Source organism: Dromiciops gliroides, chromosome 2 (assembly GCF_019393635.1).
Source record: "Dromiciops gliroides isolate mDroGli1 chromosome 2, mDroGli1.pri, whole genome shotgun sequence".
Lineage (NCBI taxonomy): Eukaryota > Metazoa > Chordata > Mammalia > Microbiotheria > Microbiotheriidae > Dromiciops > Dromiciops gliroides.
In genome coordinates, this window is record NC_057862.1 from 37485223 (window position 1) to 37508206 (window position 22984).

Below are 22984 nucleotides of genomic sequence, written 5' to 3' on the forward strand. Positions count from 1 at the left end.
GAGTTAGAGTTACCCTTTCAGTGTCTCACTTTCCTCCTTTGTAAAACTGAGATAGGAACACTCACATTACTGGCTTACAGAATTGCTAGGAGAATCCATGGAAATGAGTGTAAAATAGTGTGCTGCCTTTTATTGTTATTGACATTTCTTATGAGTCCATAATATTCTATTGGGTTCATGGGCTACAATTTGTTTAGTCATTTACCAATCGCTGGATGCATGGAATGTTTCTGGGTTTGTTCTGTTTTTTAACTCTCATTCATAATTCTTTTATGGCTATTTTTTATAGATAGGTCTTTTTTCCCCCTGTCGATAACATCCTCAGCATGTTTCCAAGAATGGGAACCCTGGGTCAGAGTCTAAACAGTTATGTAGTCCATATTGTATTATGCAATAATAATATTCTGAGAGAGAGCTAGCTAATAGCTAATGTTTCTATATCACCTACAATATGCTAAGCATGGCTATTGCATTTGATCCTCACAACAACTCTGAGATATAGGTGCTATTACAGTCCCCACTTTAGATTTGAGGAAACTGAAGCAAACAGAGGTTAAATGACCTGCTCAAGGTCACATAAGCTGGAAAATGTCTGAGGCTGGATTTGAACTCAGGTCTTCCTTATTCCACTTGGCTGAGACCTGGTGTTATGGAATTTTTTCAGGGACTCGTACATGCCAGCTTCTAAAATCTTCCATCTCATGATGCTCCTGACTACAGGATGAGCAGAATCCTCAGTCTCCATTTGACTTGGAATACTTAAGTAGATTCAACTCATTTCGTGTTGGGATAGAGACAACCAGCAGCGCTCTCAGATTTTGGCTCTGGCTACTCCTGAAACACCAAGAGGTGGAAGGTACAGTGTGCTTATCCAACTATCAGTTTTGTTATATGAATGGAGCTGAGCCTTTTTTTTCCCTGTGGAAGTTAAGTGACAGAATAGTATTCCTGCCGGTCAGAAAGATCTGAGTTCAAATCCTACCTAAAACACTTACTAGCTGTATGATCTTGGGCAAATCTCTTAGTCTCTCTCAGCCTTAGCTCCCTTGACTGTAAAATGGGCATAATCATAACTCTTCTTTCCCAGGATTGATGGGAGGACCAGGTGAGATAGTGTAGGTACCATGCACACCTCAAACTACTATACAAATGCGAGATGTTGTTGTTTTTGTGATCATGGTGACTGAAAGACTATTAATGTGACAGAAAATTAGCATAATAGACAATGGTCACCACCCCCTAGGCACTTGTTAGAATAGGTCCACCTCTGTTGTAATAGTCGTTCTCTCTCACTAATTGTTAACCAATCACAGTTGATTGCCAGCCCCAGGACACCAGCTCTTCCAAGGGCATATAAACTGTGAGCCCACCACCATGAGGAGTCTTTGGCATTCAAGAGTGTCACTGACCCTTTTCTTCATAAATACTAGCATTATCAGGGGCAGCTAGGTGGTACAGTGGATAAATCCCTAGCCCTGGGCTCAGGAGGACCTGAGTTCAAATCCAACCTCAGACACTTGACACTTACTAGCTGTGTGACCCTGAGCAAGTCACTTAACCCTCATTGCCCTGCAAAAAAGATATACAAAATAAATGCTAGCATTATTAATAAGATGATTAATTACCCAGAAATAATGTCTCTCAACTTTTTAAATGTTACAGGGCAGTTGTGATTTTTCAAAGGGAAAGGAAAGAGAGGATGAGAAAGTCCAAGAGACCCACAGAAAGCCAGCCAGGAAGCATAGTTCAAACACAGTTTTATTTGGTATCATTGTAAATAAATAAGTAAATAAATAGAGCACACCCAGCATCTATGGAGTCCAATTGAACAGAGGGAAACAAGAGGGAGGGAGGGAGCAGCAATAGGGACACTCAGATGGATGCACAGATGGAGTAGGGTGGGAGACACTTAAGCCACAGGTAGGAGTAAAGGGAAGATACCCAACCCATGGCTACTTGACATGTAATTTCCAGAACCTGCTATTCATGTGTAGCACAACGTGTTCACCCAGGTAGGGACAGGGGAGAAGGGAGGGAGCTGGGTCCAAGAAGATGTTTGCACTAGGAGAGGCAGGTGCTGAGGGGGTTAATGTCAGCTAGTGGCTCCACAATCCTTGGCCTGGCTCTGGGAAGATTCGCAGGCTAGTTTCCACTGCCCTCAACCTTAAGGAGAGAACAAATAGAGCACAGAATAAACACCCAGACAGGCTGTCATAACCTGCCCCCCCCTCACTGCCCCCAGACATAATGCCAAGATTTACACTTCCTATACAAGCATAGCAGGGGGTCAGGTCTGCCCCTGGTAGGACACTCTCCCGAGCTGCGTCTCCAGCAGTGGGGATGAGCCCAAAGCAGCCCTGTTACCCACTGCCTCTTGTGACTCGGGGCATATGCTCGTTCCGAATTAGCTGGTAAGATTCCGAGTTGGTCTGTGGCTAGCGTGGAGTTGCAGTCTGAGGTAAGTGGCAGAGTTCATTAACCAGGACTGGGGGGTCAGACTATGGGCAGGATGAGGAATCGGTCTATGACTAGCATTAGAGCTCATTCCGTCACTATTATAAGGCTGATTCTGGGTTTGGGGTCCATCTGTAGTTAATTGCATTTGCTCAAGAGCACTGTTGGTTAGGTAAGCCTCCGAAAGCCATGCCACCTGGAGCGTCCTGAGGAGAGGGAGAGGGAAGCATCTGCCCCCTTTACCTCCTCAGTAACTTCTGCAGCCTCTGCCGACTGGTCTTCTGGGGCCACAGGTTGAGCTGGGTGCACCAAGTCCTCCTAGGGAAACAAAAAGAACAGATGCTTAGAGGTGTTAAACAGTACAGGCAGAGGCACAGGTTTGGGGGGGGGCGTGTAAGGGTGGCAAAGGGGAGGGGTGGGACATGGGGAAAAGAAAAAGGGGGAGATAGAAAGGAAGGGCTAGAGGGAAGAAGGGAGGCAGGAAAAGACAGAGACAGGGAAAGAAGTTAAGGGGAAGGCAGAGGGGCAGGGAGAGGAGGAGGAAGACAGAGATGGAGAGAGGAAGGGAGGGAGGGAGGGAGGACAGAAGACATGGAATGAGAGAGGGAGAAAGGAAGGCAGGGGGCAGGGAGGGAAGGAGGGGTGCAGAGACAAAGGGAGTGTAGAAGGCAGAGAAGGAGAAGCAATACAAAAGGGAGGGGCAGCTAGGTGGCGCAGTGGATAGAGCATTGGCTCTGGATTCAGGAGGACCTGAGTTCAAATGTGACTTCAGACCCTTGACACTTTTGACACTAGCTGTGTGACCCTGGGCAAGTCACTTAACCCCAATTGCCTCACTAAATAAATAAACAAACAAACAAATAAATAAATAAGAAAGGGAAGGAGGGAGATGTGTGGATGGGCCAGAGGCAAGCCCCAGCCTCCCACTCTGCAGGCAGCTGCTTATTAAATGCAAATGGAATCTCCCTGGTTCAAAACTCCCTCAAGCAACCAGCCCAGTATTTCTGTGCCCACTAGAGTGGTAGAGCCCCAAAGGGACTTCAGAGGCCAACTAGTCCACCCAGTACCTCACCAGGCAGGCCCTCTCTAGTGTCCCTGACAAATGGGCACCCACCTTATGAAGATGTCCAGTAATAGCCAACCCACCCAATGGAGCCCATGCCTCTTTGGGACACCTCTGCTGTCCAGCAAGCTTCTCTGACACCAAGTCTAAACTCTTCTCCCTAAAATTTCCACCCGATGCTCCTAGTTCTACAAGAAGGGGTGGGGGAAGATTAGGATTAATTGGCTCCAGACAGTATTTGTATCTATTGAGGGGTGATGAATAAGATGTGTGAATGAAGGGTGGGAAGTGGCCCCTGGGAATCCTTGATTCTATAGAACAGTAACTCTTTGTACTTTCAAATTCTGAACTCTCTACTTCATACTTACAGTCTTGGTATTTGGGGGCACATATTCAGGATGCTCGGACTGATTGTCCTGGCATCAGGCCCATTTTCCAGATAAGGAGACTAAGACAAGTGAAGAATAAACCTCAGGAGGAGCTGGGACAACTACTGAAAATGTAATGCAAATGAACTGGTGGTTTGAGGACAGCCAACTAAGTGGTACAATAAGCAGTGTTGGATTTGGAGTTGAGAAGACCTGAGTTTCAATCCTGTTTCAGACACTTAGTAGCCATGGGACAATTTATCTCACCTCTCTCAGGCACAGTTTACTTATCTGAAAAGTGGAGCTAATGATAGGACCTGCCCCCCAGGGTTTTTGTTTGGATCAGCTGAGATAATATTTCTAAAATGCTTTGCAAATCTAAAAGTCATATGTAAGTTTGAGTTACTATAATTCTTATTAGCCGGGGTTGAGAACTCCCTGGTCCCGTCACTGGCCCAACAGGTGTCAAGGGAAGAGAGGTTCCCCCTGAACACTGATCTCCTGACTCCCAGCCCAGGGTTACATCCTCATTCACACATACTCTCATCCCAGGGTTACATCCTCAGACAAGCATGGGTGGTTATTCATTCATATAAAATGAGCGCTTGGTCCCAAGCGAGACATTTCCTCTGGGGCTTCACTAATCCAGCCTCTTGCTGAGACTTGCTATTAGCTGCAGAGCCAGGAGACTTTCCCTTGGACAGTATTGTCTGTGTCTGTAACTAGGGCACCGACGCCTTGGAATGAGACCTGCTCTATGTCCCTGGTGGCACCACAGTGCTCAGGTGCACAGCTGAGAGAGGCCACGCCAGGATCTCTCTCCCGCCCTGGAACTCCAGCCTGGGACATCCATCCTCCCTCACCAGCCCTAGAACCATGCAGTCCCTCCCTTCCTCCAGGCCCCTACTCATTCAGGTTTGTAGCAAATTCAGGCACCGAGATGGGAGAAAATGGAAACAAAAGGCATTCAAGATGCAGCTGAATGGTGCCAATCTGAGTGCAAACACCAGTCGTCGGCATTTACATAACACTTTAAAATTTGCAAAGACCTATTCATACATTTGTGTCTGTAGAATCCTGGGAGGCAAGAACTATGGATGGCGTTAACCCTATTCTACAGATGAAGAAACCGAGGCTCAGACTGGTTAGGACGTCCCCAGGCTCACACAGCCTGGAGAGGAGGCTCCAAACAGTAGCCTAGTGTAATAGGACGGGTGTGGGTGGGGAGTCACAAGACTTTGGCTCTTGTGTCAGCCTCATCCCACCCCAAGAACTGTAACATGGAAACAATAATGGGTACACACTCTGCTTCCTTCACAGAGACACTGGGAGGATAACTCCTTGTAAACTGCACTTAAGGTCAGAGTCCTAGATGAGACTCTTACCAGCTGAAGCGACCCCACCCAAATCATTTAACCTCGGTAAGTTTCAGGTGACCCATCTGTAAAAAAAAAAAAAAAAACGAGGATAGGCATCTGTTCATTAGCTACCTCAGAGAGTTGTGTTAAGGTAAGGACTTGGGAAATGCTAACAACCTGCAGGATGTGAGCTCTTATAACTCTGCTTTATCGTACCCTAAGCTCCTTTTCCCAAGGAAAGAAATTGGCTCTAAATTGCTCTATGAGATGGGGCCTCTTGCTGGAACCAAGTGCTATTTGTTTGGGTTTTCCCCAAGACACACCCAATGCGTTATTGGACAGATCAAAGAAATGCCATCGACTTCAGCAAAGCATCTGATAACCTCTCCTTTTGGGGGGATGGGAGGGAGAGGAAGGGAACAAGCATTTATTAAGTACCTACTGTTTGCCAGACAGTGTGGTATCTTTAACTTGTAATTTTAGAAAGTTCTGGAGCTCAAAGTGGTTCATGCACACACAAAGCCATAGATTTAGGGCTAGAGGGAGTTTGGAGGCCACTGAGACCATCCCCATCATTTACAGATGAGGATACTGAGGTACAGAGAGAGGTTAAGTGGTTTTCCTAGAGCTCCATGCCTGGTAAGTGTCTGGGGTAGGATTCAAACCCAGGCCTTCTGACTTGGAACCCAGCAAGCTATTCCCCAAAACAAACTCCTCTCCAATGAAATCTTAGGGTATAAGACACAAGGACAGTGTCCAGGAGGAGGGAGGTAGTAGTCCTAGAGTATTTTTCTCTGATCTGGCCACACCTAGGGAACTGTGTTAAATCTTGGGTGGCTCATTTTTGAAGGGACATTGGTGAGCTGGAGCCTTTCAAAGAAAGGTGATGAGGATGGGGAGACGACTCACAGGAACTCTGGCTGAGTGAAATTGAAATGCTCAGGCTAGAGGAAGAGAAGATGTGGGGTTCCTCATCCCTAGAAGTCTTCAAGAGGGGAGACCACTGGTTGGGAGTGTTGCAGAGGGGATTCCTGCTGCAAAAGCTCCCTTCCGACTCTAGTTTCTATAAGAAATTCTTCCCACCTCTTTATTTTTAAAGCCTAATGGATATATTGATCTCTGCTCTTAAGGATTAAGGGAGTTAACCCACTGTTTCACAGGCTACCAATCTAGACTCTGACACCCACTGATCGTGTTACCATTTAATGTCCAGGGTCTCAGTTTCCTAAAATGTTAAATAAGGAGGTTGAACCCAATGACCTCTGAGGGCCCTTCTAGCTCTAAACTTATGATCCTAAGACTGAGAGTTAGCAGACCAGGGTTCTGGTCCTGCCTCTAAAATTGACAAACTTCCTCAGTGTCCCCAGAAACTTAGTGAGGATAATAATTTTTGTCCTTGCTCCTGAACAGGTCAGCTGTGAGACTCAAAAATATCAAAGGTTCATAGTCCAGGTGTACACAGGTAGTTTGTGGCAGAGCCAGGGTTGGAACTAAGAGTTTGGAAAGGGCTTTAGGAAAAAAAAGGCAATATGGGGCAGCTAGGTGGCACAGTGGATAGAGCACTGGCCCTGGAGTCAGGAGAACCTGAGTTCAAGTCCAGCCTCACTTGACACTTACTAGCTGTGTGACCCTAGGCAAGTCACTTAACCCTGATTGCCTTGCAAGGAAAGAAGGAAGGAAGAGAAAAAAAGAAAGGAAGGAAGGAAGGAAGAAAGAAAGAAAGAGAGAGAGAGAGAGAGAGAGAGAGAGAGAGAGAAAGAAAGAAAGAAAGAAAGAAAGAAAGAAAGAAAGAAAGAAAGAAAGAAAGAAAGAAAGAAAGAAAGAAAGAAAGATAAAAAGAGGCAACGAGTCCTAGTTCAAGCAACCCTGGACTGCTCAGCTATATGGCCTTGGGCAAAGCTACTTCCCCTCTCTGAAGCTCAGTTTCCTCACCTGCAAAATGGGAATAAAGCATCCTGACATACCTACTTGGCAGGGCCGAGAACACTGAAGAAATGGAGGTAATTTCCATCACTCTTGAGCTCCATACAAGAAGGAGCCACACCCAGCTTCTGGCCAGAAGCCCCTTGGAGTTGCTGGGAGCCTCAGGGACGTATGACTCCCCTGGAATATTGAGCAGGACCAACTCACCTTCCGAACAATGCCGGTGGTCACCACGATGTTTTCAGCCTCTTCCACCGTCTTGTTGGCCACAGTATTCACGCTGGCCACCATGGCATCACTTACCATGTTGGCCTGTTCCTTGGTCTTTTCCGCAACTTGTTGGGAGAGAACAGAGAACATTTTTCCCCTCTGGCTTCAATTTTTTCCTTGTTGACCCCTCCCTCCTTCAGAGTGAGATTGTTTTGTGTTCCCCAAGGGTCCCTCTCACTGTACGGTAAGTAGGCCTTGGCCTGGTCACTTGAACACTGGATTCTGTGCTTGGTCCCCCTGGGGATGAAGGGCAACAGGGAGATTCCAGGATACCAATCCCTAAATATGGCTTTTCCCACCCATTTTTATTTCCTTTCTCTTGACCACAGGCTCCAAAGTTAACCCTCCCCCAACAGGTTTTCAGGGGAGTAAGGGACTTATATGAGGTGGGAGGGGGAGAGAGAGAGAGAGAGAGAGAGAGAGAGAGAGGAGAGAGGGAGAGAGGGAGAAGGAGGGGGGAGGGGAAGAGAGGGGAGGGGAAAGAGAGGGAGAAGGGGAGGGAGAGGGGGAGGGGGAGGGAAAGGGAGGGAGGGGGAGAGAGAGAGAGAGAGAGAGAGAGAGAGAGAGAGAGAGAGAGAGAGAGATTGATTGATTACAGATCTTTGACATTTACCACTCCCTTTGTGGGGGAAGAGTCCACATAGATGGAGCTGTACCCCACACATAGCCCTAGAAAACAGGTTTGGTTTTGAAGGGGAAGGTCTCTGAAGCATTAACCTTCAAATACCAATAAAATCATGGGGAGTGATCACCTACCTCCCCAGAGCCTGAGGTTGTAGTCAGGCCAGAATGACATGAACGGGACAGGGAGGAGAGTGTTTCAGGGTAGAAAAACATGTCAGAGTCCTCATTCTGAGGCCTGATTTTGGGGGGGAAGATTTGGAGGAATTTGGATTCCAAGGAGACAGCTTTGTAGAGGGAGTCCCAGGGACCTCTAGAGCACCAGGAAGTCCCAGCTCCTTACCTGAGGTCACACTCTGTACCACACCCTCTTTGGTCTTAGTCCCTGTGAAGGAAGCAAAGACAGGGGTCAATTCCCAGAACAGCTCAGCTGGGCTAGGAGCCCTCGACTTGGCCTCTCCCTCCCATCACCCCAGGGCATCTTCTGTGTCCCCGGGATAGGAAAGGAGACTAGAAGAAACCAGGAGAATGGAGGGCCCTCTGATGGGGGAGGGGAGTTAGGGGAAGGAAAGACCCAAGGAGACAGAGGTGGGGAAATGGGGGAGATGGAAAGAGATGAGAGGGACTCAGGGCAGCACCTAGAGGGAGAGGGAAAGGGAAGATGGAGAGATGAGCAGTGATGAAAGAGTGGAAGGGGGCAGAGTGACGGGGGCACTGGGATGGAGGAACCAATACCGGAGGCAGATGATGGACAGAGAATGGGAAAGTGAGACCAAAGACGAACATATCGGGGAACAGTAGAAGGAGAAAAGAAACAGAAAACGGCGGCGGAGTGTGGGCAGAGGGAGGAACAGGGACACAGGATGGAAGAGGAAAGGGCGGTGGCGGGATGGGGTAGGGGACAGTGGGTAGGATGAGAGGGGAAGGGGGGGATAATGAGAGGACATCCAGAGGGAGCATTCCCTCCACCCCAAGCCTAGCCCTTCCTCTTTAGCCCCGAAGAGGTCATTCAGGGAGGAGAAGCAAGTCTGCTTCTTTCCTGGGGTTAGAAGGGAACAGACACCTGCCTCAATGCTTATTCTTATTCATTCATCAGGGGAAGCCCAGCCTACATCAAAGGGCTCTTTCCTTCCGTGTCTGGAGGAACCCAATAGGACAGGACTGGACAGGATGGAAGAGTCTGAACACAGAAGAGAGGGGCAGGATAACCAGTTTGGGGCACAACTTCCGCCAGGCCATCCTCCCCTCACAAGACAAGCTGGCTACCACCACCCCCTCCCAAGAGTTCCATGTGGCCGTCCCCATAATCTGTCCCTTGAAATGTTCTCACCACAGTCCTGGCCTCTGCCTGGACTCTTTCTCAGCTTAGGGCCTGCTACAGAGAGCTGAAAGGACTGTCACTGTCTGGCCCCCAAGCTCAGGAACACCCCTTCCCTCTCCTCCTACCCAGAGTCATCATAGAGTATCATCAGTGTGGCACAGTGGAGAGACCACTAGCCTTGGGGTCAGAAAACCTGGATTCTAGTCCTGCCTTTGTCATTCACAAGCTGTACAGCTTTGGCAAGGCCACTCACCTACTCTTACCAGGTCTAACAGTCTAAATCTCTGAATCTATCTCTGGCTATGGGGTCTTCCTGATCTTTCCTGATAGTATGGCTTGAAGCAGCAGGGTGGACTAAATGAACTCTGTATATAATGAGTAGACACGAAGAAAATCAGCTCCTAAAGACCTTTTGTGCTAAAGGGGAGTTGAGAGGAGAGGAAGAGCTGAATCATAGAGTCAGCTCTCATCTCAGGGCCATCGGAAGCGGAGATTTCTGTGTCAGGCTGGATGGAGACACCGTGGAATTGGGATAATTAGTGACAGCACTTCCATCCCTCTTCTCATTCTCCAGGGCTGATCATTCCTGAAAGCCATTTCCTCCCTCTCCCATCTCCCCTGGGGCCCCAAAGGCTGCAGATGAGTCCCAAAGTTATCTCAAAGCCAGGCTTGCCTTCCCTGGGGAAGCAGCAGGTGCCTGGTGTGAGGCAGGATGTCGGGGAGGGGCATGAGGCAGTCTGCACACGTCTGCTCTTGTCCCGGTCCTTAGAGCCCCCCTGAGTCACAGGGCAGTGGGCTAGGCCATAGCAATGCTTCGTTCCTCTAGACAAAGGCCAGGTGAAGGGGGAGCAAGTCACTGCCCCCAGGAAGTCTCAAAGGAAAAGGCTCAGACACCAGAAGGCCCAATGATCCTTATAACAACAGGCCAGTGAGGGCGAGAGTACAAACACCAGTTCCTCTGTTTTAGAGATGAGGAAACTGAGGCTCTAAAGCCCCAGACCTAGTGAGGGTTGGAACTGGGATTTGGACCCAAAGGTCTTTTGACTCCAAGATCGACTCTCTCCCCGAAGTATGGGGGGGGGGGACGGAAATCCCTCCCCCCCCCCCCCCCCCCGCCCCCATGAAATCTCAAAGGAAAGAGCTCCATTCAGCCAGGCCGAGGCCAGGGCAGACGCAGGGAAGGAAGGAGCAGCAAGGACTCTCCATCTTTGTGCGGCTTCGTAGGTCACAGCAGTGCCCCCTCCCAGCATCTCCCCTTCCCTCTCCCCGCCCCCTCCCCCAACCAGCAGACTCGCCGTACGTGTTGGCGGCTGGGGCGGGGCTGCAGGCCTCTGGGCAAGGGGCGACCATCACTCTCTATTCAGGGAGACTCGGGCAGCCCCGGCGGCTCTAGGGCGTGGTCCTCATGGCAAAAAGCCCACTTTTCTCCTGAGCGCCCTGTAGCCTGCACACGTCCCCCGCCCTCTCAAACCTGTCCCAGTTTCTCAGTCCTTTCCCTATGCAATGTCTGACCTACAGGGAAATCCAAACACGGCCCAGAAGCTTTGATTGTAGCAAAAGTTAGGCTGGGGGAGGGAGGCAGCAAAATGAGCCCTAACCATGGTGGCACGGGAAAGGACCACTCTCATCCCGGGAAGTCACAGACTTCCAGGTCAGTGAGGTCATAGGTCAGGCAGCATCAGCACCAGCACCCCCTTATTAATTGCACAGCAGCGGGGATCTTTCATGGGCAAGAGACCCCATATAACAGAGCCTGGAGGAGGGCTAAAACACTTCTCTGGCCTTACAGGGATAGGGCTTCTGAAGGAGTGGAGATGACCCTCAGGAGCTGCGGAACTGCTCCCCTCCCCGCAGTCTGCCTAAGAACCCCAGAGTGATGATGGGGAGAGATAATCCAGTGGGCACCTCGACTGAGGGGGGCTCCCCAAGCCTGCCACTCTATCTGGGCTCCCCCCCACCTCCCCACCCCCCGCCCACCAAGGCTGGGATCAGTGAGGAGGCTGAGTGCCCCTCCCCCCACCCTGCTCCCAACTTACCCACATACATCACCCCCTCCTTGGTCTTCTCGGCTGCCTCAGTGACCCCCTGTTTGGTCTTCTCCACAGCCCCCACCACGCCCTCCTTGGCAATGGAGAAACCTTTCTTAAAGACATCCATGGTGGCAGTGAGCTCCCAGGGGTGGGGCAGGGCGCAGTCAGACAGAGGCTCGGCCACTCTCGGACCCCCTGCTCAATGTGGCTTGAGTGAGTGTGACTGGCGCTGTTGCTGCTGCTGCTGCTGCTGCTGCTGCTGACAGCCGGTTAGCTCCCTCCCTGGCTGGCTGTCTCTTATTGACAAAGTGCACTGCAGTGGAGCCAATGCCAGCAGCCAGGCGGTGCTGAAATATTAATGCTCCATCGTGGCCGGGCGGGGAGCGGAGCAGAGATGAGATGAGAAGAAAGGAGGATGGCTGGCCCCCAGCCAGCCTCTGGAAGCTGCAGTGTTCTCATTATCTCCTCCAAGGGCAAGCTACTCCTGGAAGGAGATTCCTGGGGAATATTGGTCAGACCGAGGCTGGGGGCAGCTAGCCTGTTCTCTTTGAGGACCCTGCCTCAAGCTAGTCGGCTCTTGGATTCACTTTTCTTGTTCCCTGGATCCCACTCTTTGGTGGCCCCCTGTCCCCGCCCTTGGCCCTGGAATGGGTGACCTGGGGCAACTGAGTGGAGATGAGGGGAGCCCACGCTCCCTCCTGCATCTCAGATCCCCCAGGATTCTGTTTCCACTCCCAAGAGGATCCCAGGCTCCATCCTTCATTCGTCCCGGGGGCTCGGCTCTGTTCTGACTCACCTCAAAAGAGCCTGAGTGAAACTGACCTAGATCTTGAGCATTTGCTCTCAGAGACGCCGGGAATCTGGGCACTAGTAGGGACCTGGGACGTCATTTGGTCCAACTCGTCCCTGAGCAGGAATGCTCTCTGACAAACCCTCATGCAGACACTATTTGAAAACCTCCAGTCATAGTCTATGCCCAATCTCTCCCCTCATCCTCGCCTCCCTAACACAGGCACACACCCTACTCTCTCAAAGGACCTCCTGGGGCATCGATCAATGATTGATTCCCTCCTATTTATGGGATTGGATTCTCAGAGGAACAATAGACCTTTTGTCATGGGGGATCCTGGCCTGGAGAGTGGGAACCTTAGGAGATCCTGCCCTTTCTAAGGGGGGGGGGGAAGAAGGGGGTTTGGCTGGGATCATCCATCCAGAGCTGTGGGAGGAGACGGAGGCCATTAGACCCCCTCAATTTCCAGAAGAGGAAAGTGAGGTCCAGAGATGTGAGGTGATCATTGACAGAGACAGGGTTTGAACCCAAGTTGTCCAGAAACCCTTTGCTCTGCCCTCACTGAATCGTCTCTAGCCTGGGCTTTGGCGGGGGTGTCATCCAGTCAGATAGCCACTATTAGCACAAATATGTATATATGTGTAAAATCACTCTATACATACTTCTGTTTATCAGTTCTTTCTCTGGATACAGATAGTGCCTTTCTTCATATGTCCTTTATAGTTCATTTGGGTATTTGTAATAGTCAAAACAGCTTATTCACTCAAAGTCATTCTTAAAACAATATTGCTCCTACTATATAGAACACAATCATATACCACAACTTGTTCAGCTATTACTCAGTTGACGGGCATTCCTGCAACTTCCATTTCTTTACCACCACTAAGAGAACTGCTATAAATATTTTAGAACATATAGGTTCTTTTCCTTTTTTCCATTCATCTTTAGAAATTGACCAAGCAGTGGTATTTCTGGGTCAAAGGATATAGGCAGTTTAATAACTCTTTGGGCATAATTGTAGATTGCTCTCCAAAATGGTTGGATCAGTTCACAATTCCACCAACAAAGAATCAGTGTCCCAATTTTTCCACATCTACTCCAACATTTGTCACTCTCTCCTTCTATCATGTTAGTTAATCTGATTATCCTTTTTAAAAAATCAATATTTTATTTTTTTCAATTGCATGTAAAAACAATTTTTAACATTCTTTTAAAAAATTTTGAGTTCCAAATTTTCTCCCTCCCCCCCCCCCCGGCAATTTGATATGGTGCAACAAACTGCTATTTTCAAAGCACAAATCTAACCATATCACACCCTGTTCAAAAAGTTTCTGCGGTTCCCTCTTGACTCTAAGGTCAAATACAAACTCTGACATTTAAGGTCCTTTGACATCTGGCTTTGGGCTATTTTTCTGGCTGATTTTTCCATCACACTGTTCACACTTCCTACCTTCCAGTCAAACCAGCCTATTTGCCATCTCCATCCATGACATTCTAGCCCCACCCCCACCCCACCCACAGCACAGCCGGGATTAGAACCCAGGTCCTCTCACTGCAGATGCACCAGGCTTCCCTGTGGGTCTGGTCTGATCCCAGGCTCGGATCCCCAGTCTGGGAAGTGATAGCCCCAGAGGTGGCTCAAGGAGACAGTCTAAAGCTAACATCCTCTTCCTGTCTCCTAGTGAGAAGGGGGCTAGAGCCCCCAGTTCCTGTTGACAGATAAGTCTAAAAGGACCCATCCAGGGACAGAAGCGTCCCTGAATAAACTGTGACCCAAGTCCAGGGCTGATCTCTTCCTCCCTCTCCCTAAGTCCTAACCCCCGAGACTGCCCCTCAGAGCCCCTTCACAGGAACTCCCAAGCATTGTTAGGTGGCCTCTGACATTTCCAGGCGGCTGGGCCAGGAACAGCCTCTTCCGCCCTTTGTTGCAAGAATTTGGTGGGTTTTTTTTTTCTTTCTTCAGAGGTTTAACTTGAAGGCTCTGGGAACCCAGAGCCTGAGGGCAGGTGCTTCACAGCAAGGAATCAGACGCGATGGGACCACTCCTCTTGTGCCTCTCGGGGCTCCTTGGGAGGGGAGCACTGGCAGCCTGGGCCACAGATCCCAGGCACCATGGGGGCTACCCACAGGAGGACTACAGCACCAGCCCCTCCCCTCCCAGGAGCCCCAGCCCTCCCAGAACTGGCGAGCAGGAGGCTGAACTCACCCTTCCCCTGCCTCTGATTCCCCCTGACCAGGCTGACGATGGACCCAAGGATCCCTGGAGAAGGTAAGGCGGTGATCTCGCCTTTTCTGCCCTGCCCCAGTCACGCTGGGACAATTGGACTGAGGGGTATGCTCATCTGAATCTCAGGCTGGAAACTGGGTTGGACTAACTGTCCCCCGGGGTCTCATCCAAACTGGAGATTCTACCAACCAGGAAAGTTAGTTTAGATCTCTACTCCTGTCACCTTGTGGCTACAGGAAGATCCCTTGATCTCCGAGCCTCAGTTTCTTCATCTATGAGATGGGGATACCTTGTGAGGATAACATGACTTGTCAAGTGAAAGGTTTTTCAGAGAGACAAATCAATCGGATCTGAGGATCATACATTTCAAGTTCAAAGAGACCTTGGAGGTCATCTGGTCCAACCCCTTCATTTTACAAATGAGGAAACCGAGGCCCACAGACTTGCCCAAGGTCATTCAGTTAATAAATGGCAGCCAGGATTCGAACCCAGGTGTTTGGACCCTAAATCCACAGTTTTTCCTGCTCTACATTGCTCATCTGTTTTCTGGAAGCCCAACCGGATTAGGGAGGAAGAGCAGAAGCGGAGCTGTCCATGGGGGCAGAGGAGTTGCCAGGGATGTGCTCCGATTGATAGGTAGGGTAGGCCCAGAGATGCTCGTGAGTAGGGGGTGAGGCACGGGGAAGATGACATTCTCATGATGGAGGGGGCCAAGAGAATCCCAGGGACTCAGGCTCCCCACCTATCCCAAGAACTGTTTGGGATTGGAATGGGCAAGAATGGAAACCTTCTATTAATAATCAAAGAGAGATGGTGGTTGTGACCTAGGTCAGCTTGAGAGTTTTTCCTTGAAGGAAATCAATTCTTAAAAGTCAGCTCACGCCAAGAAAGAGGGGGGAGGGGACAGGGAAAGGGGTTTGGCCCGAATGTGAACAGAGAGGCTTTTAGCTACAGCTTTGAGAGAGAGAGAGCAACTCAAGGCTGAGCTCCCACCTCATCTCATCTCAACCACCCAACTCAATTCGGCCACCACATACTAAACACCTACTATGTACAAGCTCTTGAGCTGGGAACTAAGAAGAAAAGGATTTTTAAAAATCCCTCGTTTCTACCCTCAAGGAGCTTGCAATCCAATAGGAGAGATAAGACTTACACAGATAACTAAGATAGAAGACAGAATGTGACAAGGACAAGGAAGGAATCCAGGTAAAGTTCTCTAGGAAATTTGATAGGATGGGGAGACCCCTAGGATAGGCTTTTAAGGAGGGAAAAGCTCTTGACAGCTAGGAATGGGCATATATATTCCAGCTGCTCAATTGCACTGAGGCAGAAAGAAATCAGAAAACAGCCAGCCAGGATCATTTGTCTGGGGAGGCGGGGGGAGGTGGAGATCAGGTTAGAAAGGTAGCCTTGAGGTTGACTGTAGAGAGCTTGAAAAGCCTGGCTGAGGGGTTTTATACTATCCTCTAGGAAATGGGCACCCATTCAAGGGAGTGGCCTAGTAAAAATTGGGCCAGTTTCCCAGATGAATAAGTAATGAGAAGGGAGAAATAAGTATTTTTTTTCCTTTTTTTTTTTTTTTTTTGGTGAGACAATTGGGGTTAAGTGACTTGCCCAGGGTCACACAGCTAGTAAGTGTCAAATGTCTGAGGCCGAATTCGAACTCAGGTCCTCCTGACTCCAGGGCTATTGTTCTATTCACTTGAGCATCCAGCTGCCTCTGGAGACATACTCAAGATTAGAAGCAGAGGTGGGCTGTCTGTTCAGGTCACAAGAGCCACCTCTGGGATGGTCAGGGAAGAAGTAAGGAGACAAGGATAGATAGAATGCATAACTGTGGGGGCAGGGTCTCTAGGATGGTGAGAGGCTCGGTGCTCACCTTGCCTGAAGCACTGCAATTTGGGGGAGATCTGCTTTCCCAGCCAGGAACTGGAAAAAGACTTAAGGTGAATTTCCTCGGGGTCTGAACCAAAAGCAAATCCACAGCCAGGGATCTAGAGGGTTGTGAGATGTCATAGGCAGATGAGGTTGGGAGCAAAATCAGACCCAGTGACTGCTCTCAGGGGGCCAGGGCTGCCCTATAGGAACAATGATTATTCATCACGCCTTTAGTCAAGAGACTGATAACAAGGTTAAATGTAAAGGGCCAAGTGCTGATCCCTGCTGCACTCTACTGAAGACTTCTTTGTGAGCTGACACCAAGCTGTTAGTGACCACTCTTTGAATCTGACCATCGAAACGCTTCTGAATCTGCCTAATTGTCTTATCACCCAGGTAGCATCTTTCCTTCTTTTCCACAAGAATGAACTACTCGGGGCAGCTAGATGGAGCAGTGGGTAGAGCACCAGCCCTGGATTCAGGAGGACCTGAGTTCAAATCCGGCCTCAGACACTTAACACTTACTAGCTGTGTGACCCTGGGCAAGTCACTTAAACCCAATTGCCTCACTAAAAAAAAAAAAAAAGAAAGAACTACTCTATGAAATTGCGGTAAACTCTATTCACAGGCTTCCCCTGGACTTCCAACTTACTAACTTCTATAAAAGGAAATGAGGGGATTCAGGTATAACTTCTTGTTTATAAGCCCATGCTCACCCCCTTGTTTTTCTAGGTGACAGAGTGGGTAGATTGCTAGATTTGGGATTAGGAAGACAGGAGTTCGAATTCTCCCTCAGACACTAGTTTTGTGGCAGTAGCCAAATCATTTTCTTTTTCTCAGCCTCAGTTTCCTTACCTATAAAATGAGGATAACAATTGCACTTACCTCACAGGGTTGTTGTGAGGATCAAATGAGATAACCTACATAAAGTGCTTTGCAAACCTCAATATAAAATATAAACGTTAATGAATGTCATTATTATTTCTTTGGTAATCTCCAACTCACCAGTGTACAGTTGGCTGAATCTATTCTCTTCCCTTTTTAGTTTTTTAAAAAAAGGTAGGACAATATTTACCTTCCAAAAGAACATCTCCATTTTCCCATGAGTTTTTTTTTTGTTCTTGTTGTTGTTGTTGTTGTTGTTGTTTTTGTTGTGGCAATGAAGCTTAAGTGACTTGCCCAGGGTCACACAGCTAGTAAGTGTCAAGTGTCTGAGGCTGGATTTGAACTCAGGTCCTCCTGAATCCAGGGCCGGTGCTTTATCCACTGCAACCACCTAGCTGCCCCTCCCATGAGTTTTTAAATGTCACTGATATTGGTTCAGCAATCATTCCTGCCTGCTCTTTCAGAAATTCACACAGGCCTAGAGACTTGGACTCGTCTGGAACAGCTAGGCACTCTCTGAGCATCACCTTATTTATCCTGCACAACAGCTTCCAATCAGCCATCCCTTGTTGAGCTCTTTCCAATACAAAAGTCATTCTCCCTGGCAGAGAAAACAGGGTCATAATAAGAACTAAGCGACATCATAAGAAAATTAATCCTAGCAGAGAGAAATTTGATTGCTGTCACAGTGTAGTCAAAGGCTGGGACCTGTTTGATGAGCTAGGAGAGAGACTAGAGACCACAGAGCCAGGTCAGAGTGAGATGCCCTGGGAAGGGGCAGGCAGAAAGGCTTTTCGTGCTGGGAAGGGGGTGGGAGGATGGGGACAGTCCTTGTTTGGGTGATGGGGTTTGGGGCTTCCTTCTCAGGGGTAGGAAGGTGGAGGAGAAGGAGAAAGAGAAGGAGGAGAAGAAGAAATAGAGGGAGGAAGAAGAAGAAGAAGAAGAAGAAGAAGAAGAAGAAGAAGAAGAAGAAGAAGAAGAAGAAGAAGAAGAAGAAAGAGGAAGACATTCATGAAGCCAACTCCTCCAAAGATGACCAAACACCTTAAGGAACTTCATAATCAGGTGGCCCCTTCATCCTCACTCTCAAGTCCAATGAGCCCATCACAGCCTAAGGGCTAGAAAAGGCCAGTTGAGGACATTCTATCATTGTCTCCATCTCTGGCTAAGAAGGGGTTAAAACATGGGGAAGTGTAAGATGGGGTAGGTGAGAAGAAGAGGCTGATGGAGAAGATAAGAAGAGTTAGCATCACTTCCTTCTTCATAATTTATCCCCTAGGAACCAGAAGGAGTTTTTCCCTGGGCTATTACCATGCTCCAAAAAAAAGTGCCCAAGTTGATGATAAATTGTATTGGGCAATGAGTTGCTCCAAAAATTCAGTTTAGCTACAGTCTTTCACAGAATGACTAATTACCCTTCAGAGTTTGTCCACAGTCACATAAGGGACTTTGCTGAGCCTGTCCAGGGGTTGTCCTTGGACACGTCACTAATTTAACTGGAATTTCCTCTCTCCTGTTCCCTTTGGGTGGAGGGAGAGGAAGTATCCAGTTACTTAAGTGATTACGTGAAATGTAGGCAAAAATAATGAAACCTACAAGCTATCAGGAGACTCTCATTCTCTCATAGCAAGCCTGGGGTTATAAAACAGGGAGTGAGCTCAGTCTGATGTGCTCCAGTGGGCAAATCCCAAATTAAGCATGGGTTTGTACTGAGGTGGTGGTCCACGTTCTCTTGGAAGGATGAGAATTGGATGTTTGGGCCCCAGTGAACATCCTTCTGTGTCATAGAAAGAACAAGGAATGTGGAATCGCTTACTACCTGTGCTTCCACTTACTACCTTGGGCAGGTCACTTAACATCCCTGAGCCTCAATTTCCTCATCTGTAAAATTAAACTTTCTCCTCACTGCTGAAGAAATGAAGCTATGAAAGACAGATGGTGGGCTGTTAAGATGCTGCTCCTCCTTCACCTAAAATGGAAGAATAGGTGATGAGGCAGGGAAAAACCCAGGTCTATATTCACAGGGTAACAGAGGGGAGAAAACCCAAAGTAAGACAGCTTTGTCTCCAGAAGGGAAGTAATCAAGAAGCCATACATGATGCTGACTCAGGTCTTTTGGATGCCTCTGTAACTAGTGAAAAAGTGTGCCCTTCTCCATGTGGTTAGCTAACAAGAGCCAGTTACAGAACGTCTATGGATGGTCCAAAGTCTCTCCCTCATAGAGCAGCACAACTCTCCTGGAAGCAGGGGCACTAGCCTCTCCGCCATGGGGAAACAGCATCAGCCAAGCACGCTAATGCATTCAAAACATTCCCCAGTCCTGATTCCATATCTATTTTCTTGCCCATGGTCCAATTATTCAAGGATCCATGAATTCCTTGATGTGGATACCCTATTCATTGATATAGATTGCAATTCTTCCAAGCCCTTAGCCACGGTCTTCAAGAATATCTCCACGGGGCTAACCTAGAGCTCAGGAAGTAGTTTTCAGGCTTAGCAGGGTTTGCTGGAGTGTGGGCTCTATTGGGGGGGGGGGGCAGGACAATGAGGGTTAAGTGACTTGCCCAGGGTCACACAGCTAGTAACTGTCAAGTGTCTGAGGCTGGATTTGAACTCAGGTACTCCTGAATCCAGGGCTGGTGCTTTATCCACTGCTCCACCTAGCTGCCCCCATGTGGGCTCTATTGAAAAGCCTTAAGGAACCTCATGCTTTCTGGAGTAAAAGATTTTGCTTGTTCGTTTTGGTCTTTCCTTTCTTAGTTTTTTCATGCAGGGCAAATATTTGAAAGGGCAAATGATGGATAAAAGTGTAAATGTGCCACCTGTTTAAATGATTTTTTGGAAAGAAAACTAGAATCAGAATCTCTAGGCCCTTCTCTTGCCCTTTCCCACTTTCAATACCTATTGTTTCTCATTTCAAATAAGTGATTGGATTAGCTCTTTCCATGTGAATGACTTCTGCCCTACCTGATCTAGCAAGACCCAAGGTTCAAAGCTCGGAAGCCTGTTCATCCAGGTCAGGCAGTCCCCAAGTAAGCCCGTGCCCCCTCAAACTTTGGGCCACCTAAACTCAGCCCATCTGGGTTCAAGCGCCTAGAATCTCAGCTGCACCTTTACCAAGGAAGTCCAGCTCTGAGTTACCTGTCCCTGGTACTGGAAAAGCCTGAGTTAAAGTGAAGAGTCAGCCTTGGGAAGAACTTGGAGTCAGCCCTGACTCCACCACTTTACCACCCTCCTCGGGTGATTCATTTAATGTCTCTGGGCCTCAGTTTCTTCCTTGGTGAAAGCAGGGGGTTGAGCTAGATGACCTCTGTACTCCTGTTGGGCTCTGCTGTCAGCCTGTGACTCACTCTGGTTGGCGTGAGAAAGGAAGGAAGCCGCCCCACTTCCGTCTGCTTTGATTGCTTCCTCAGCTTCCCTTAAAAGGTAAAAGGCAGGAATGTCATTCCTCCCAACACTCTAGGGCCATGACTGGCCAGAAAGCATGTGACCCCAGAGTAATTCTGCCCACTGTACTCCTGGGTCCTCTGGGGGCACACTGTGAGAGCTCCCAAGGCAGAATTAAGCCAAGAAGATGTCTTCTGCAGTGAATTAGTTAGTCTTTTTAATCATCAAACTACCATGTGCCAAATACAGAGGCTACAAATACAGAAGCTACAGACAGAAGAGCCAGACCCTGCCTTCAGAGAGCTTATAGTCCATGGGGGTAAAGGGGATGGGAAAATGGAACAACATATTTGAAAGGGCATTGCAAGCCTTGAAGAGCTAGATAAAGGTTAGCTATTATTATTAAAGCATGCACATTTTTGAAATGAAAAAACCAAGGCTCAGGGAGGGAAGTGACTCATCCACAGCCACACAGCAAATAAAAGGCAAAGCCTGGATTCGCACCTAGTTCTTCTGTGAAGTCTGGTACCCTTCTTCCTCAATGTACCATATCCTTGCCACGATGTGTTTGATGTGTTTGCTTGAAGCTCAATTTGCCAGTCAGTTATTAGAGCCAGTCACTCAATTGAAAGGGACTTCAGAAGCTTTCTCATCCAATCCCTAACCCAACAAGAATCTTCTCTCACTGCACAAGGGATAGAGTACTGAGCCTGAAATTAGTGAGGCTTGAGTTCAATTCTGATCTCAGACATTTACTAGGCAAGTCATTTAACTTCTGTCTGCCTCAGTTTCCTCATCTATAAAATGGAAAAACAATAGCACCTACCTCTCAGGGTTGTCGTTAAGGATAAAAATGAGATCTTTGTACAGTGCTTTGTGTATCTTAAAGCATTCAATAGTGGTTTATTATTATTATTATTATTATTATTATTATTATTATTACTATTATTATAGAACCAATGTGTTACCGAGCTTGAGCTTGGAGACATCCAGCACAGTGGTACACACTAGCTCTGGGGCAGCTTGTCCACATTTGGATGGCTCTGATTTTGATGAAGCTGTCTCCTAAATCAAGCCTCCATTTGCTTTACTCCATTGCTCCTAGTTCTGAACTCTGTGACTGAGCAGAGAGTCTAAGCCATTTTCCACTTGACAGGCTCTCAAATCCATGCCACCTGCTCAAGTGGCCCCCAAGTCTCTGTCTCAAGCTGAGCTTCCCCAGCCTCCATCCATGAGGAGCTCAAGACCCTTCATCGACTTGATTGGCCTCCCCCAGATACTTCACAGCTTGTTAATTGTCTGCCTAAAAAGCAGCACCCAGAACTTAAGCACATACTTCCAATGTGGTCAGCCCTGGCCCCCCCACCCCGCCCCCTCCACAGGGGCCAAGCAGGGCCTTCCTCCCCCAACTGGACACCTCACCCCTCAAGGCAGCCTGCTTAGATCAGCTGACTTTCAGCAGCTCTACCACCGTGACTGATGCTGGGGTTGTAATCCACCTTGTAAATTCTGTGGCATAACAAATAAACAAACAGTTTTTTAAAGGAAAAGGATTGAACTCATCCCATGTCTCTAGAGAGGAAAACTAGGGAGCAATGGGGGAAGGGGGGGAGTGGCTGTAAAGAGGCATATTTTGGCTCAGTATTAGGGAAACCTGCATAGGATTTGAATTGGAAAGGATCTTCTAGGTCATCCACTCTAGGCTCCTTATTTTGAAAATGAAGAAACTAAGGTTTAGAGAGGTCCAGTGACTTGCCCAAGGTCACATGGGTAGTAATTTCACCATTCCTGTTGAGGGAATCACCCTGCTGCCTGTCCCCAAGTCTTGATCCCAAAGTACCACCTTTGGCTTCTGTCTAACCCCATAACCAGTCTCATGTGGCCTTTGGAACACACGTTGAATACATACACTTCTTTCCTCTGTCATGGTCACCCTCCTACCCCCCCCCCCACCTCCGGAAAAGGCCCTCAAGGATTTTATCCTGAGCTGGGGGGGGGTGGGGAGTCTGCCTGCCTCAAGTCCCACCCCCACTCCAATCCATCCTCCACTCAGCTACTACATTAACCTTCCTAAAGGGCAGTTCTGGCCAGGTGTCTGCCTTATTCCAGAGCCTCCTGGCCACCTCCCACGTAAAATGCACAATTCTCATTGTCATTCAAAACCCTTCCCAAGCTGGTGACCTCCTGCCTTCCCAGTCTCCGCTCCCCTCCCCCAGACACACACACACACACACACACACACACACACACACACACACACACACACACACACACACACACACACTCTGCCATCCATTGCTTCCTTGCTCTTCCTTATACCAGACTCATCTGTTCAGACTCCGGCATTTTCTCTCAGCTCTGCCTCTGGCTTCCTTGGCTCCTCTTAAGTCACACCTAAAAGCTCATCTC

The 22984-nt window shown here is 48.4% G+C and overlaps 2 protein-coding genes across 4 annotated transcripts in view; one reads left to right on the top strand and one right to left on the bottom strand.

Moving 5' to 3' along the window:
* Nucleotides 1-1740: 1740 nt before the first annotated feature.
* On the bottom strand, nucleotides 1741-12174 carry SNCG (synuclein gamma). Its single transcript, XM_043985126.1, has 5 exons — nucleotides 11415-12174; nucleotides 8401-8442; nucleotides 7374-7501; nucleotides 2698-2772; nucleotides 1741-2163 (listed from the first exon to the last, which is right to left on the bottom strand). The coding sequence occupies exons 1-5, from the start codon at nucleotides 11533-11535 to the stop codon at nucleotides 2143-2145; spliced, it is 387 nt and encodes a 128-aa protein (XP_043841061.1). The 5' UTR covers nucleotides 11536-12174; the 3' UTR covers nucleotides 1741-2142.
* A 2001-nt stretch (nucleotides 12175-14175) lies between these two features.
* Nucleotides 14176-22984, top strand: part of MMRN2 (multimerin 2) — a 43071-nt gene continuing 34262 nt past the window's right edge. For all 3 annotated transcript variants that reach the window (XR_006355057.1, XM_043989592.1, XM_043989593.1), the window contains exon 1: nucleotides 14176-14467. Coding sequence is in view for 2 of the 3 variants with exons in the window: in XM_043989592.1 (XP_043845527.1) it covers nucleotides 14232-14467 (236 nt within the window). In the remaining variant the exon portion in view is untranslated. The remainder of the gene's footprint in view (nucleotides 14468-22984) is intronic.

Coding starts and splice junctions, on each gene's coding strand:
- SNCG (XM_043985126.1), bottom strand. CDS start 11,535: ATGGATGTCTTTAAGAAAGGTTTCTCCATTGCCAAGGAGGGCGTGGTG. Junction 2,773..7,373: donor CCACCGGCATTGTTCGGAAG/GTGAGTTGGTCC, acceptor TTGTTTCCCTAG/GAGGACTTGGTGCACCCAGC. Junction 2,164..2,697: donor CTGCAGAAGTTACTGAGGAG/GTAAAGGGGGCA, acceptor TCTCTCCTTAAG/GTTGAGGGCAGTGGAAACTA.